General features: G+C 37.7%; 1 protein-coding gene across 9 annotated transcripts in view; it reads left to right on the forward strand.

The window, feature by feature from the left end:
• The window catches only part of LARS2 (leucyl-tRNA synthetase 2, mitochondrial), a 145643-nt gene that overhangs the window by 101390 nt on the left and 27997 nt on the right, over positions 1–16256 (forward strand). For all 9 annotated transcript variants that reach the window (XM_074859389.1, XM_074859416.1, XM_074859408.1 and 6 more), the window contains 5 exons: positions 1383–1487; positions 4251–4366; positions 5341–5624; positions 8845–8943; positions 11208–11345. In XM_074859389.1, coding sequence (XP_074715490.1) covers positions 1383–1487; positions 4251–4366; positions 5341–5624; positions 8845–8943; positions 11208–11345 — 742 coding nt within the window. The remainder of the gene's footprint in view (positions 1–1382; positions 1488–4250; positions 4367–5340; positions 5625–8844; positions 8944–11207; positions 11346–16256) is intronic.

Below are 16256 nucleotides of genomic sequence, written 5' to 3' on the forward strand. Positions count from 1 at the left end.
TTTTGACAGCATGAGGTATCTGAAGTAAAGATTTGACCCTTACATTGTTCATTATCTCTTTATAATACTATGCATACATTCTTTTACATTTGTAACTGTAATATCATCTCTTTACGACTATTATAATAATGATGTGAGCAAATGAGCACAAGAAAGAATGCCTTCATAAACTGGAGTTATTATTTTGGGTTCCAGCATAAAATTATTGCTAGGAGGAAGAGAGAAGTTATTTTTAAAAGCAGACTCTACTACCCACTCAGCTTCCTGTTCATGAGGTTTTTTGGGTAGTTGCTTTTAAAGAGTGAAATTATTCCTTTTGTACTTTTTTTAAACACAGGGAGGAAAGCTATGTGCAGTGGTTTGAATGTGGGAAATTTTTTCTCTAGAATATGGATATCTCAGACACCTGAAATTTGAAAAAGTAATAATCAGCAATAAATAAATATATCCCTTGTGTTAAGAAGAGTGATGAGATATAGTAGCCATATTCTCTAAAATGCTGTTACTTTATTTCAAGCAGATTTCATGCATTGCAATACAGGTCTAAGACTTTCCTCAGCTTAGCTATGAAGATAGGTGAAAGGATGCTCTTAGCAGTCTGTATTTTAATTATTCTAATTGTCATCAACTTAAAGGCACTGAAAAAGTTAGAAACCAGTCCAAATTGAGATCTGGGCTTTGAATCCTCAGAACTTGGAATATTCAGATTTGATTTTCTTCTTGCTGAGCCACCCAAGCTACACATTGTAACTCAATTTCAGTTTATCACAGTTCTCACCCTTGATTCTCTCCTCTCTCCCCTTCCCTATGGACATTGGGTTCCTCATCTCTAATATGAGTATGAATATTCTGTCTGGAAATCAACAGGTTATTTAGGGTTTTTTTTAACAGTGGTCAATATTTTTTATGCTTTGTAGTTCTTCTGTAAGAAAGCAAATCATAAGCGTAGGACATATGCTCCTCTTCAGTTTCATTTGAATAACTTGATTTTTTTTTACATAATTTTGTAATAATGTATGCTAGTATATAAGTCAGGACTTACTAGAACCAATTCATACAACTTTGCAGCAGACCTGCATTTTGGCCAAGGACTCCATTTTTTTATTATAATCCAAATCTTACTCTGTTTTCATTCAGGTGTTTGTTGTAAGTATGTTTTTTAATCATGAAAATTTTAGCAGTCCAACTTACTGAAGATTTTGGTACGTCAGCTTTTTAGAAATGTGATTAGGCTTTTCATTTTCTTTCATTTTCTTTTTTAAACAAAATTGTAATATAAATTTAATGCATGTTTAAGATAAACTGAGTTCTAATAGTAAGTAATGTTCTTAGCATATCTTCTGTCATATTTTACTTACCATGATTGTTACATTTGTTTTCAGACTCTCTTACTTCAGTGACAGCTGTGAATTTGCTTACCGATCAGGAGATTCCTGTAGTCATCTCAGCAAAAACCAATTTTGAGAATTTTCTTGATACTAAAATAGGTATGTGACATTTAATGTGTAAGTGGAATGGTATAGTTTTCAGTTGCTGTGTTGGAGCATGAGATACTCTTGTGGTAAATCTTTGAACACAGTGGCTCTCTTCTGGACTTTGGAACTCTGTTCTTCATTCCTATTCTTCATTAGTGAAGAAGGAAGGGAGAAGTAGCTATGTGGAATCTGTCTGGAGGAAGAGATTTATATGATGATTAATTTTAATGGTAATATTATAAATTTAGTACATTTAATGAGCTAAATTTGAGGATCTGCATCTCTTAAGAGGATTGATTACTTACAGTCCATGTGTATTTGGCTATCTCACCATCCTTAATCAAAACAGAACTGTACCATTGTTTGACATAAACATTTTGCAAACAACCCAAACTTTTAGCTTTTTTTGTGTCTTATGTTTATATAAATTATGTGCATCCTTATAGAGAAATGTTTCAGACAGGAAAGGTACAAAACTTCCAAGTTTGACTTTTATCTGATAATATTTGTGTTGAGGTCAGTAAAATAAATCAGAATAGGTAGTACTTCTGTTCAGGTAGTCTTGGACAGTTATCTTGGAACCTTCATCTCTGAAGGAAGCAGTCCCATAATTTAAGGCATCTGACTTAGGACTGAGGATCCATAAACAGAGGGGGAAGGGTGTTGCTAGAGGATACTCTGAATCACCTGGGGTGGGCTTCAGTTCTCCAAGCTGTCCTATGAAGCTGCCTGTCTTACTCCTTTCCTGCATAGGGAGCCCAGCCCCACAACTTGAGCAGCTAAGTACATACAGTTAGATGATGTGACTGTCCTTATAAGTAAAATTAGAAATGGCACTGACTTTTAAAAATGGTGTCCATTTTTATCTGCACCCACCTAATTTTTGTTTACTCTTGTGTTTTGCTGTGGTCTCATCTCAGCTGCATTGAGCACACCATGTCCTGTGCCAGTCCTAATAGGAAATAGTTATCTCTTCTTCCCCCTTTCCACTACCTTCCTACCCCTTAACTCCCTTTTACTGCCTCCCTGTTGTTGATACTTTGTTGCTGCCCTGGAGCTGCTCCTGTCTTTTCTGCACCACTGCCTATATTGGCTGTTCCTGCACAGCAAGTGGACTGGATAAAACCAGCTGACTGTGCAAAAATGTCTTGGGTGACCCTCACAAGGCCGATGAAATTATCCACTTGGGCAGCAGCTTACTTATAACATGCCCGCATGTTATGCTTTAGAAATGAATCTGGTTTTGAGAACCAGAACCTTTCCTTTTGTAAGAGAAGCCAAATAATTGAGATACCTAATCTTGTTTTTCATTAAAAGCTTCCAGCTTGCTCACTGGCACGTACCTTGGCCTATGTCTCTTGGAAACTGGCCAGCTCTTCCCAGGAAGTTCTGGATGCCAGCTGTTGAGCTTTGCGAATGTACATTAATAGCATCGTCGTTTCAAAAGAAGGAAGACCAAAAAGTGGGACCCGCTTTTTTCCATTTGCAGAGCATATTGAGAAGCCACCTGTTGCAGGCTGCAGGGCTCTTTGACAAATTAAGATACATACATTATTCTATAACAGGGCCTTGAAATGGCAAGAGTGTACATCTGCTGGAAAGATAGAATAGCAATTCTTATTTTGCTAGTTAGAGTCATTTGTTACAGGGGAGTTTTGCTTGGTTTTCTTTCGTTATCAGCTTCTAAACTTCTGTATATTGAGAGAGTTAATGTATAGCAGGCATTTAATTGCCTTAACAAAGACGATAGTTACACTGGTTTTGAATGAAGTAGTTTGTATATTAATAGTTCTAATGTGGTCAGCAATATTTTGAGAGTTTTTGTCTGTAGTTTTCACAAACTTAACATTGGCATTGGCTTGTCAGAATAAGTTTCTTTGCCTTTTAAAGATGACAGCAGTTGTGCAAGATTGTTCAAAATATTAAATAAGTTATTACTGAAAGGAAAAAATATGCAGAAAGATTTATCTTTCTGTGGAAATAATCAATCTGTTAGTATCTCAATGTTATTTCACAACACATGTGATGATAAAGTTAAGAGATTTCTTAACCCGCCCTGTAAAGTAGTCCTCCAGAGTAGAACTAAGATGTATGACTGTCCCAAATAGTAAGATGCAAACAGAAAGAGAACATCAGGGTCCTTAAGTACTGAGACTTCTATAACTTGAACAGCAGTAGGAAGTGTTCTCAGTAGTTATATTCTGAATAGAAAATTGATGTTATTTGAATTATTTTCCTGCATTTATAAAAAAATCATGTCTTTCATAAGAAGTGAAAGGGATAGTAATGTTAGAGACTGATGTGTTGTGGTACATCTTAAACTATGAAATTAGAGATTAAATTTACTATTGAAACAAGAAGAGTATTTCAACTTTCGTTTCTCATATTAGCAAACAGAATTAAAATTTGTATTATTTAAATATATTTAGATAATATAACTGTATTGAAGATTTTATTATTTATCCAAATTTTGTAGCTTTATTTTTAGTCTTTTTCAGAACCATCAAATGTTCAGCCTTTTCTGAGGTAGGACATTGATGAACATCTGGGTTACGGAGAAACGGAGACTGTGTTTGTAATTATTGCTGCTTGAATTTCACTGCTTAAAGAACGTGAAAACATTTTTATTGTTCTTAGATTTTTAAACTCCTTTGGGCAAGTAAAATTCATTATAAAGAGAGTGTTGTAGAAATAAAATCTTTTATCCTTAAACTGATGATTCATAGCCATGTTAGCCAATTTCAGAATGTTTTTTTTTTTTTTCTCCCCTCCTAGGAATTCCTAGTACTAGTGCAGAAGATGCTGCAGTAGCTAAGAATCTGGGCATTTCTTTCACTGAAGTCATTGAGACATTGCCAAATGGTTTGGAGAAAGTCATTAATTCTGCAGAGGTGGGTATACAAGTATGGAGTTCTCAAGAGTGCCAAATACTTCGTATGATTAAAGGGATTTATTTTTTTTTTAAAGAATCAAGCCAGGCTTGACTTATGATACCATGCTTGATATGCTTGGCTTATGATACCAAATTTCTAGGAATAATTTAATGATTAAATATGCTGGCTCTTCTGTAGCAATAAAATTAGTTTTTTCCTTTCCTACACGAGAGGAAGGTACAGTATTGGTCTGACTTTTATAATGGAAACTGAATAATTAAACCCTTGTTTAAAGCTGATTCTTATTTCATCATCTGAAAAGATTTTAAAGCTAAATATTAACTTAATAGTCCTTTTTTCACATATTCACTGAAATATGGTGTAAGCCTTTATGGTAACTTACCTGCTTGAAGTGACATAGAAATCTTATCTTTAAATAAGATATATATGGTGTTATATCTCTTGAAAAAATGCATTTGATAGCAGACACAAAGCTTATTTTCTGTTACTTTACAGGTAGGGTCTAAGTGGTTAAGATGTATGTGAAAGCAAGAATAGAAAAACCTAAAATGAACACAGGAGAAAGAAAGCTGTTTTACAGTTTTACTGTTTTCATTTCTTCAGTCTTTACCTTGTGTTGGTGATATTTTGGAAGTTTCAGCGTACAGCAATTGATTAAAAGATCAGCAGTAAATGCAAATATCTGCCAATAAATATTAAAGAGGTCTTCAAGACTCTTTCTCAGCCTTGTTCTATTCAGACCATCAAGAACATTATCCTTTGAGCAAGAGGGTTCAAATGAGTAACTTGTATGTGAATAGTCTCTTGGAGAGGAGGACGTTAAGCAGCAGGAAGGGGGATATTGATATGAGGCTCATAAACTTTGACTCACAGAAATTGGATTTGTGACTTTTTTTTTGGTCTGTTCTTGCATTTTCACTGACAGCAAGTATACATTTTTCTTTCTTTTGCTTCTCTTATTTTTTAATCAGATCACAGGCATGACTCGGCAGGAGGCTTTAAAAGCTATTACCCACCAGGCCAAAAATAAAAGAATAGGTGGAGACCTAACAAGTGACAAATTAAGAGATTGGTTAATATCTCGACAGCGGTACTGGGGAACACCTATTCCTATCGTTCACTGCCAGACATGTGGCACTGTCCCTGTACCTTATGAAGACTTACCTGTGGTGTTGCCCAGTGTAACCACCTTCACAGGCAAGGGAGCTTCACCTTTAGAAACAGCTCCAGAATGGGTGAACTGTTCCTGTCCAAGGTAAGCCAATGCTGCATTTACTGCTCACTGGGAGGTAGCGCTTTGTACCTGCCTGTTTGTTACCTGTCTGTAAGTGTTGACAATTGACCACTCTGAGACAGGATACTATTCCAGAATGATGTTTAGTCTGACTCAGCATAGCCGTTTTTTTCTTATATACTCTGTAAAACTCCCTTTTTTGCGACACCCACTGCTATTTCTTCATAAACAAGCTCAAGCAAAGCTCGCTGTTTTTAAGTCGGAGGAAAGAAAAATGGGAAAACAATGATTTTTCTCCCTGCCCCCTATTTCTTAACAGTATTTCTTATTTCATTTACTACAATAATTTTCATTATCTTTTACCAGCGGAGTTCATATAAAGATTATAATGATTATTGAATTATATCCTTTTGTAAGGAAACTAAAATAGTGTTCATTCTCTTAGCAATAGTGCAACAATAAAGTGTTTCCTCAGCTATATAATTCTTTATCATGAAGAATCACATTCACTGGTACATTACAGATAACAGCATGTAATTCAGAATGAAGGAAATAGTAAGTTTATGCATCTTGTCAATGCTGTTATCTTTACTGTTTGTAGTCCAGCTGTTTAAGAAACAAAACAGCCTAAATAAAGTAGTGAGAGAGACGTCATAAGAATCAGTTGTTTAATCTTGAGGGCTGCTTAGATCCTCTGTACACTGGAGTTTGCATACAGGTTCTGCAGAAGGGACTGGTAGAACATGAGGTATCCCAGAGACGTTTTTCATCAGCAGTGCAGTGCAGTGCTGCTGCTAACAGACTGACCAAATGGGAAGTACATTATCAGGCTGCCAGGCAGGGAAATCAGACATATAAATGGCGTTAGGGCTCTCATTGATAATGCAGCAGTTTCATAACATCTAAATTAGTTTTAACATTTGAAGGGTAGAATATCAGTGTGGTTTTCATTTCTAATTAGGTAGCTTATGCACAGCACTTCTGTGGTTCTCTGGGAACATGTATTTTGACCTTTGTTGATAACATATATTTTACGTAAGACACACATTTACTTCCATGTTTCTGCATAGAAAATTTCTTCTCAGATATGCCTGTTTAAGTTACATACACTAGTGCATTTTAAAGTGCGACTCTTGCAGGGAAGCCTTACTAAACAAGATCCACAGGTTTAGTAAAATCCCCAGAAATGCCTTGGTCTACAATTCCTAATTTCAACTGAAGAATTTTCCTGATGTGACTGAAAGTCATTGTCTGCACTTTTGGCTTCCTCCTGACCTTAATTCAACAATGATTTTGTTGTTTAGCAGGCAACAATGTACTTTTCATGTATAGCAAGTCCTTACGGTTTCTGGATAGTATATTGTGGCTGCCCTACTTAGAAGTTAGTCAGAAATAAAGGCTCACAGGATTAGTTTCTTGTGGTAGTTTGCTGAAATTAACTTTTAATGAAACTCCCACCTTTATTTGGCTTCTTATTCTCACCTATTTCACAGCTATCTTTAGTATTGCTCATCCATATGTCTGCTACAGTTTCAAATACTTTGAGTTATTACTTTTGTGTGTGCATAGTCTTCCTTGGTTTTCCTTGCTCTGTTACGTCATCCTTTCCTTTAGTCCTTCTCTCCAGTAATAGTCGGGGGGTTTTTTTATTAGTTGCATTTAATCTAGAATTAATAAGGAAAGCAAGATGGAAAGATACAAAAGTCTGTATTTGAGTGACAGTAATGTTAGCAATCCTAAATGGGAAGAGATGCCCAAGTTATCCATTGTTATACATAAGTCCAGGTAATTATGTTAGTTGTCTGAAGATCGTCTAATGAAATTACAGTGTTGTGCCTCTAATCACAATATTAATATAAATTGTGTACGTTTTGAAAGATGCCCATGCTGTCTGTGTTAGTGAGCCACGTCCATTTAGAGTACAGGCAACATCAGAGGCATGAAGCAGATATAATTATGGTTCAATGACTGTAAAGTATTCTTGCTTTTGACTGAAAAGCCATTCTGTTTCAATGTAATGTGGCATTATTTTACGTTGGCCAAGTCTCTGCTTATATGTACAATTATATAAAATGCTTGTTCTATATTAAAAAGCAGTTAGAAGTAAAATTTCTTTACAATGTTCCCATTGAATGAAAAACTTGCTGGTAGAGAAGAAGTTGGGACAGAGACAGAGTGAAGGAAAATATTAAGTAGTGATACTCTCATAAACTTGCCTCACCAAGCCAAGCTGAAATATCAGGCAGACAGGCAGATCATGTTGCAGCTCAGTCATCAAGCCTGATCAGACACTACATATGCAGCTGGAAAATATTGAATAGCCAGTCCCCATTTACTATGTATATTTATTCCACATATACATATATTTAAATTTACATAGTTATAAATTGCATACATTTGTTACATATAGCCAGTGGTATTTATAGACAAGTTATGTCACATGTTGCAAAGTTTTATTGACATTAGAATAATCCCATTGTTTTAACAGAAAGAGTTTTAAAGAGGGATCATTTACAACAAATGGAAGTTTATTAAATGTGATTATTGGCTCCTACAATTTGTATTCAGGGAGAAATTAGCAGAAAGTAACCTGAGTTTCTCAGGACTGCCAGTATAACTCCAAGCAAAAATTGATTTGCCATAATCACAAATTAAAATTGTGCTACAAGGTCTAGAAGAGATTTGCTACATCTCAGTGAAAGCTGAAATTAAACTAAGTTCATTTTTTCTAGAGATAACAAGTGGAGTCTGCAAAGACCTTTTTGTATAGACAATCAGTGAGAGGCAACCACCTGCTCCTTCTGCTAAATGTTTATAAAATGATTTGTCTGCTCATACCTAACGAGTGTGATATATATTCAGTACCCATTAACTTTATGGCAAAGTACACTTGTCTGTGTTTTAAGACTTGCTTCGTTTCTTTTAAAATGGCAGTTCTAAAAAATTCCAGGAACATACGATTGAGAGGGCTGTCTGATGCAGTGCCATCTTCTGCTATTGCTGGATGTTATAGTTGTACAGGCTTCTTTTTGGTTTGCATTTTGTTTGGTTTGGGAGGGAGAGGGAAGGAGAGTCAGCCCTGTTACTGGTGTCGAACTTTTTCTGAAAATGTCACTCTTCAGACTGTTCAGACCCATTCAGTTTTCAGTCTGAATGTCTTCGTGGTCACTCTGTACATGGTTGTTTTTTTCCAAGCTTGTGACTTATCTAAAAATAGGTTTTCTCCTCCTCTCTTGCTCAGGTGTAAGGCAGCAGCACGGCGAGAAGTCGATACCATGGATACATTTGTTGATTCCGCTTGGTACTACCTGAGGTACACTGACCCTCACAACACGGACAGGTGAGGGCTGCAGGCGCAGGGTCCTCTGGGGGCAAGCCTGCTGCACAGAGTAGAAGGGAAGGAAGAGGCCAGACACTCTGGTGCTTCTAGCATCTAACTGCCTTTGGAGAAGGTGGCTTAAACCCCTGTGCTGCCCTAATTTTGTACCTGTCCTCTGACCTGAATGCAGCACAGGATAGACTAGGATCTGCTCCACAAATACGACATTTGGTTGCTCCCATGCCAGGAGATCTGCAAGAGCAGGGTGTGTAGATACAACTGTGGAAGCACAGGAGCTACAGGGCAAGGGACAGAAGTTTGCATGAAAGGGCATTATGGGGCAGGGCACAGAGGAAATGTTCAGCTGAGGAGCTAAAGGTAGTCCTTAGTGGAGGGTACCATCAAGAATGACAGCCTACCGTGACTCTCTATGAGACTTTGGTAAGTTGCACAGAGTGTACCCTCCCTGGCAATACACTGGGTAGTTCAGTGTGTGGACAGTGCTTCTCCACTGGTAAGAAGAGGGATAGATACTCTGGTGTAACATCCAGCTGCCAAGAATGGCACCTCCATTTCTCTCCTTTTGAATTCCGGTAACTCTTGCTGCTTCCTCGTCCGCAGACCTGAAGTGAAGTGGCATCGCAGCAAGCTCCTGCTGTGTTGGCACTTCGACTATATGCATAATTAATGAAAGGAGATTTTTCATGTGCTGTGTATTAGTGGCTGCAGCATGGAGAGTGTGGGAAGATAGATGTAGTTATTTAGCTGTTTTTCTGCTTCACAATCTGCCTGTAGTAGTACTGCTGATAGCACTGGTTTTTCCAAGAGGAATTAGTGGAACAGCTCTACTATGTAGTCTGAGGAAGATAGAAGGAGATACTGATAACCACATGTAGGGCTTTTAGGGGACTCATTTGGTGGTTTATTATCCAGAGCAGCATCTGGGTACATACTACAGACTGAGTGATTTACTATAGCTGGGCCAATTTTTTTTTTTTTTATATTGCCAGCACTAGTTTAGTTAAACTAAAGAAAAATCTTCTGTGAACACTTCTATTTCATGTTAATTTTAATTATTTTCTAGTGATAGTGTGCATTTATTATTAATATTATTAAGTTAGGCAGATTGCTTCCTCTCCAGCAACAGTTTGAAATACTTTTTTGTGCGTGGACAAGAGGGACTTCTGCAGAAGTTGAAGAAGAAATAGTCGGATGTAACATCCAGCTGTTGAAGTAACAGCTTAGTGTAGCTAAATCTGTTTTATATTGAAATAAGAACATTTATATGGACTTCTGCACTAGATTGCTACCTCCATTTGATTTATTTGTTTTTTTCAGCTAAGCTGTTTATATATAAACCCTTTATTTTCATAAGCCCTATTTCACAGGTCTAGAATTTGGGAGAATTACTCTTTTGATCATGAACAAGTTAGCTTTGATTTGTTCCACTAAAAACATGAATCCCAGATCCACGATTTGATTCTGGGCTCATCTGTGAGGAAAAAAGGGTTGCTTTTACAAAAATACGATGGAATAATAAAAAAAACCTGACAAAATAAGTAAATTTGTTAGAAAGGGGCCATAAAGCATACATTAAAGAAAAACATCTATACAAATGGTATTTTGCAACCAGGACCCCATTACAGGAGACATAACAATATTTAATGAGGCAGTAAGCAGTGCTAGGAAACCATGCAGTGACCTCCAATGACATAGTAAATATGATGTAAATGACAAATTTACTGTAAATCCACCGAGCATCCTTCAGTTGGAGTACGATAACCCTTCGGAATGTTTTGCAGCCTTAAACTGCATCATTGCCCCCTAATGGCAACAATGCAAACCACCGATTAAAAAAAAAAATCAGCTGTTTTTGAGTTGGCATGTCTTTTGTCTTTCACTCTATTTGTTTGTAAAACTTGATAAATACTAAAATATTTAAAGCCTAGCCACAGAGTATTTATAAAAAAATAATTTAAAGAGCAAGCAAATAGTTTCAGCGGTTTGTCAGGTAATGTATATGAAATCTTAGTTACTTACCTAAAATACAGGAAAATAATATTTTTGTGGATCTGTGTCCCAGTGGAAATTACATTTTTGTCTATAATTTAATAAGCATATCACTTCTTAAAAATTAAAAAGGTCTGATAGCAAAATAAAAGTTTTACGGTACATGTAGTGCTCTCAGTAAACAGTGGTGTCCAGTCAAGTATGATGAGCTACTTTAGTAGAGCTGATCTTTCTGCTACACATTGTATTTTTTTTCTATATTTGTGTTTTTTCAGGCCCTTTAATAGTGACTTAGCAGACTACTGGATGCCTGTGGATTTATACATCGGAGGAAAGGAGCATGCAGTTATGCACTTATTTTATGCAAGGTTTTTCAGCCATTTTTTCCATGATCTAAAGATGACAAAACACAAGTAAGCCTTATATATTTCTATAAAAATCTTTCATATTTGATTTGACTAGTGAGAGTGTTAGTGGACATTGTTATGGTGGTAGAACACTACATTGAATAAGCCTGAATTTTTCTGCTTGTCAGTCTTAGCTAACTACTTGGTTTCTCACTGTCAGTTGCATTTTCTGTATGCATACATACATAGCATTTTTATTTCATGAGTATTAACTGGCTCAGAGGAAGTGATAAAATGCTGCTGTCGATTTTCAGCCTGCAAAAGCTTGCATAGACTAGTAACTTCAGGCATTCTGAGTAGTGCTGTTATTTCAGATTAGGTAACTTCCTGCCAGTAATACCATTAATTTCACTGGAACCATGCATATGTAGAAAACTAAGCACTCCTATAATTCACTGCAATATTGGAGCTGAACAGTGCAAAACACTTCTTGATAAGCAAAAGCAGTATATTTATCTGCTGTCAATTTATCTTTAATTACTTTTATGTAATAACTTTTAATTACTCTTGTTGCTGATGCTGCTGTAGCCTAATTCATCATCCTCTGTTTTGGTTAGAGGTAAAGTTTGAGGCAGGAAGGTGAGTCATCTGATGTTCTATTCTTTGTCCTCTCAGTTAGATTCCCAGCTTGACATTCCCATTTTCACTGAAATTCTGCCCTTCTGTACCATAAAATACCATCACAGGAATGCCTTAACTGGAAGGATACTAGTGTCAGAGCAGTGAAATACTGCCCCATGCTCAGTCTTGTTCTCTCATCAGCAGAGACGTTTGAATAGATTGAGTCAAAATGAGTAATCCCATGAGAAGAACTGCTCAGTAGTTTCTGAGCTGGCAACTCACATGCATTCGTTCTTTACTAGTATCCACTCTAAAAACTTCATGTTAAAGAGGAACCTACATATACATCACACTGAATGCTCTTGAATGCAGTAGTTTTGCTACAAAACTAGAACTTAAGTAGCTGTGCGCTGGAAAAAGATGGACTAGTTAGTGAAGCCAGCAGAATATTTCCCTGAGTTATTTCATAATCATAATGATGAAAATAGGTGATGCATTTTCATTCTTCATTCTTGCCGGCAATACAGTTTGCAGTGAAAGCTGTATTTGAAATTTTGGGCGTGGATGATTTGTGTACCTGTGTTTCATTCTGTTGTCTCCAGCTTGCATAGCTGCAGCAGGAAGGATGTTTCTTCTCTCAGGGAGTGGACCTCTCAAAGCAGACCCTTTCAGGGGCACTATTCCTTTAAGCAAAGGATTTCAGAGCTCTCCCTTACAAGCAATTTCAGCCTTATCAGTTCTACAAAAGACTTTACAATCCTAATCTATCAACCCTCTAGAGGAGCTGTAACACACAACAGAAAAATGTTATTTTGCTAGTCAAATTCTTCCACCTTCCAAAATAACACTAACGATGGTGGCTTAAGTATTGTCACTATAAAGTGAGACCACAAGGAAGGGGAGGTTTGCTTGCAAAGTACGTGGTCTATTCTGGTGTGCAAGAAAATGAGGAGGCATGGAAAGAGGCCACCTTGGCTGAAAAGGGACCTCCTGAGTGAGCTCAAGCACTAAAAGAAATGCATGGAAAATGGAAGCAAGGATGGGCTACCCCTGAGGAATGTGGAAGCATTGACTGTGTAGGCCAGGTAGAATTAGTGAAGGCCACAGCTTATCTAGAATTGAAAACAGTGAAGAATGAGAAGGCAGTAAGAAGGACTTCTGAAAAGAACATCAAGAACATTGAAAAGAAAATCAAGGAAATCTTGGCCTGACACAAAATCAGACAAAGACCCTAGTAGCAAAGGACAATCTTTGCCTTGGCCTTTGCTGTCAAGGTCTGTGCTTAGTAGGAGAGTTTGAAGGAGAGAGGTACTACCCACTGTAAAGTAGAATGGAGTTAGGGATCACTTCAGTAAACCAGACATGTACAAGTCCAGGGAATGTGGACTTGTAAACTTCTAAGTAAACCAGACACGTACAAGTTCCGGGCACATGAAAGACAAGGTGACTGGGAGTAGCCACCAAGGGTTTACCAAGAGGAAATTATACCCAACTTAATCTGCCTGCCTTCTATGGTGAGATGATTCTGTTTGTGGATGAGGAGAGAGCTGTGCATATCTTTTGCCATGACTTTAGCGAGGCTCTTAAGTTCTCCCATGGCATCCTTGTAGTCTGACTGGGGAGATACAGGCTGAATGGGTGGACTACAGCACGGGTGGAAAAACTGTCTGGACCACCAGGCTCAAAGGGTCAGTGCTTTAAGTCTGACTGGCAGCTGTTTGCAAGTGGTATTCCTCAGGAGTTGCTGCTGAGACCAACTGTATTTAACATCTTCATCAACAGCCTGGGCAGTGCAACAAAGTGCTTACCCTCAGCAAGTTCACTGATGACTGCGCACTGAGAAGCCATTGATACTCTGGATGGCAGAGCTGCTGTGCAGAGAACTTTGATGAGTTGAAGAAGCAAGTCTGAAGTGCTGACAGGAATCACAAGTACATGGAGCAGATTACGCACAGAAACAGCTGGGGCTGTGCCGACTGTGCAGGGAGGGATTACAACCGAGAAGGACTTTAGGGGTCCTGATGAACAGCAAGTTAGGTGTGAGTCAGCAGTTGGCGTGAGAGTATACTGTGCTGCATTAGCAAAACCATGTCCAGCTTTGATTATCTCTGTTCATCACTCAGGAAGGTACCTCTGGAATATTGTGTCTGGTTTTGAGCCCTGCCCCCCCAGTGTGAGGGACATTGTCAAACTGAAGAGGATCTAGTGGAGGAGCACTGAGATAGTCAGGGGCTGGAGCATATGGCATACAAGGAGAGGCTAAGGGAGTTGGGCATGTTCACCGTGGAGAAGACTAAGGAGGGAATGTAATTGCTGTCTACTGCTACCTAAAGGATGTTTATAGAAGAGACAGAACCAGGCTCTTCTCAGAGATGTACTGAGAAAGGAAAAGAGTAACAGTCACAGATTGCTGCAAAGTCCAGCTGGTCAGAAGGAAAATAGTTCTGACAGTGAAGGTGATCAGACTGGAGTAGTTTGACCAGAGAGGTGGTGGGATCTCCATCACTGGATATTTTCAAAACTCAGTTGGACGGGGCCCTGAGCAACCTGAAGTTAGGTCTGCTGTGAGAAAGGAGTTGGACCAAATGACTTCCAAAGGTCCCTTCCAACCTACATTATTTTAAGACACGGTGATTCTGCAGCTGTATTAATTTGGAATGTGTTTTGTTTACATTCCACTGTGACAGAGCAGTAGTACCAAAGCTGTGTAGTGTAGACTGGTCTAAATATGCTAAATTGCAGAAGAAAACTCTAACTTAATTAAAAAAAATGCTTCAGCGCTGACTATGTCTAGTGACAATAGCAGAGAAAATAAAAATTTCTTTCTGTAAAAGTAGTTTGCAAGACTGTGGAGAATTCCTTTGACACCATATACAATCTCAAGAACTGTTGCACATGTGAAGATACGTTACAGCATTGCCCCTAGGATCTGTTGTTTCTACTGCTTCTACGTGTGCTCAGACTGCAAGATGACTGTAACAAATTCATCATCATGCACAAAATTGTTTGCTTGCTTTAGCTCTATGCAAGTTAAAGCATTAGGTGCTCTTAAGCCATGAAGTCAAATCAGGATTTTGTTTTGATGTGGAAATTGCAACTCCTTTATAAATATTACTATGCGTTTTAAATGTTTTACATTGCCAGAAGCCACTTTTGCTCAGCCTTCTGTTAGGACTGCTCAAAGGCTGGTGGTCTAAGAGATCTGAAAAGGGTAGTTAGAAACAGCAAGCTTATTGTTAGGAAGCTTAAAGTCATGGTGTTGAAGCCCACAGTGCCGAAGGAAAACATTAAAATCTTAAAAAACACTGCCCCCTTGTGCATTTTTCAATCTTTCCCAAGTAGCTCAGGTCTTGTTCACTGATGAAATTAGTAAAATTGTGCTATATCTCAGTTAATGAGAGCTGCCACCATTTAAATTGTTATCTAGTATCCTGACAAATTTTTATGATTCCCCTATTAATCTGTAGTAACTTTTCATTTTGATAGGTTTTCTTCATGGAAATTTTCATTGTTTGGCTCCTATCCTCTGACTTTCAAATCCACTGAAATATTTCCTGATAGTCTTTAATTCTATATTAATGGCTATTAATATAATAATGAAATTGAAAACAAAAGTTTACAATTCTGTAGTTTAGATTTTCAGAGCAATGTCTTCAAATATGATGTACATTATTATAGAAATATTATAGACATCATACATAAAATAGGCATTTAAAGATATCACACGTGCTTCCATAGAAAATGCAATGTTTGTAAGGCATCTAAAATTGTAAAGGTGTCAATATAATTTAAATATCTCCTGAAGATGGGCATTGTTTTTTTATTGCATTGAACTGGAGATGGCAGGAAATGTTACTCATTTCCTCAGTAATGACAACGCAGAATAAATGGCACCCTCTGGGTATTGGTACATGTGATAACAGATTAAGCCCAAATTGATGTAATTTTGTGTTAGCAATCTGGTCTATAAAGTGCATCGGTTCTAGAATTAATTCACAAGCCAGTCAGCCCTCCCAGCTGTGACCACTGCTGGGAGAGGAGCCAGGTAGGCAGCTGGGACCAGCAACCTCCTCATCTGTTTCAGCTTAATCCACCATGGCAAGTGTGTGCTGACACACTCAGTTACACCTGCTCAACTGTATTACTCCAAGTACAAGTTACATAGAATTCGGCTCTTCCCTAGACTTTAGTAATCGGTTCCGTCTGATGCATAATTGGAAATGGGATCTAGCACATTGTCCCTGAAGGGTTATAAAGCAATAAACAAGTTTATTGTTGCCATTAAATCAGCAGATTTGACCATGATAGAGAGCAAATCTATTGAGTAAGAAGGCACTGTTTTCACATAGCTGCAGT

This window comes from Strix uralensis, chromosome 1 (assembly GCF_047716275.1).
Source record: "Strix uralensis isolate ZFMK-TIS-50842 chromosome 1, bStrUra1, whole genome shotgun sequence".
NCBI classification, from domain to species: domain Eukaryota; kingdom Metazoa; phylum Chordata; class Aves; order Strigiformes; family Strigidae; genus Strix; species Strix uralensis.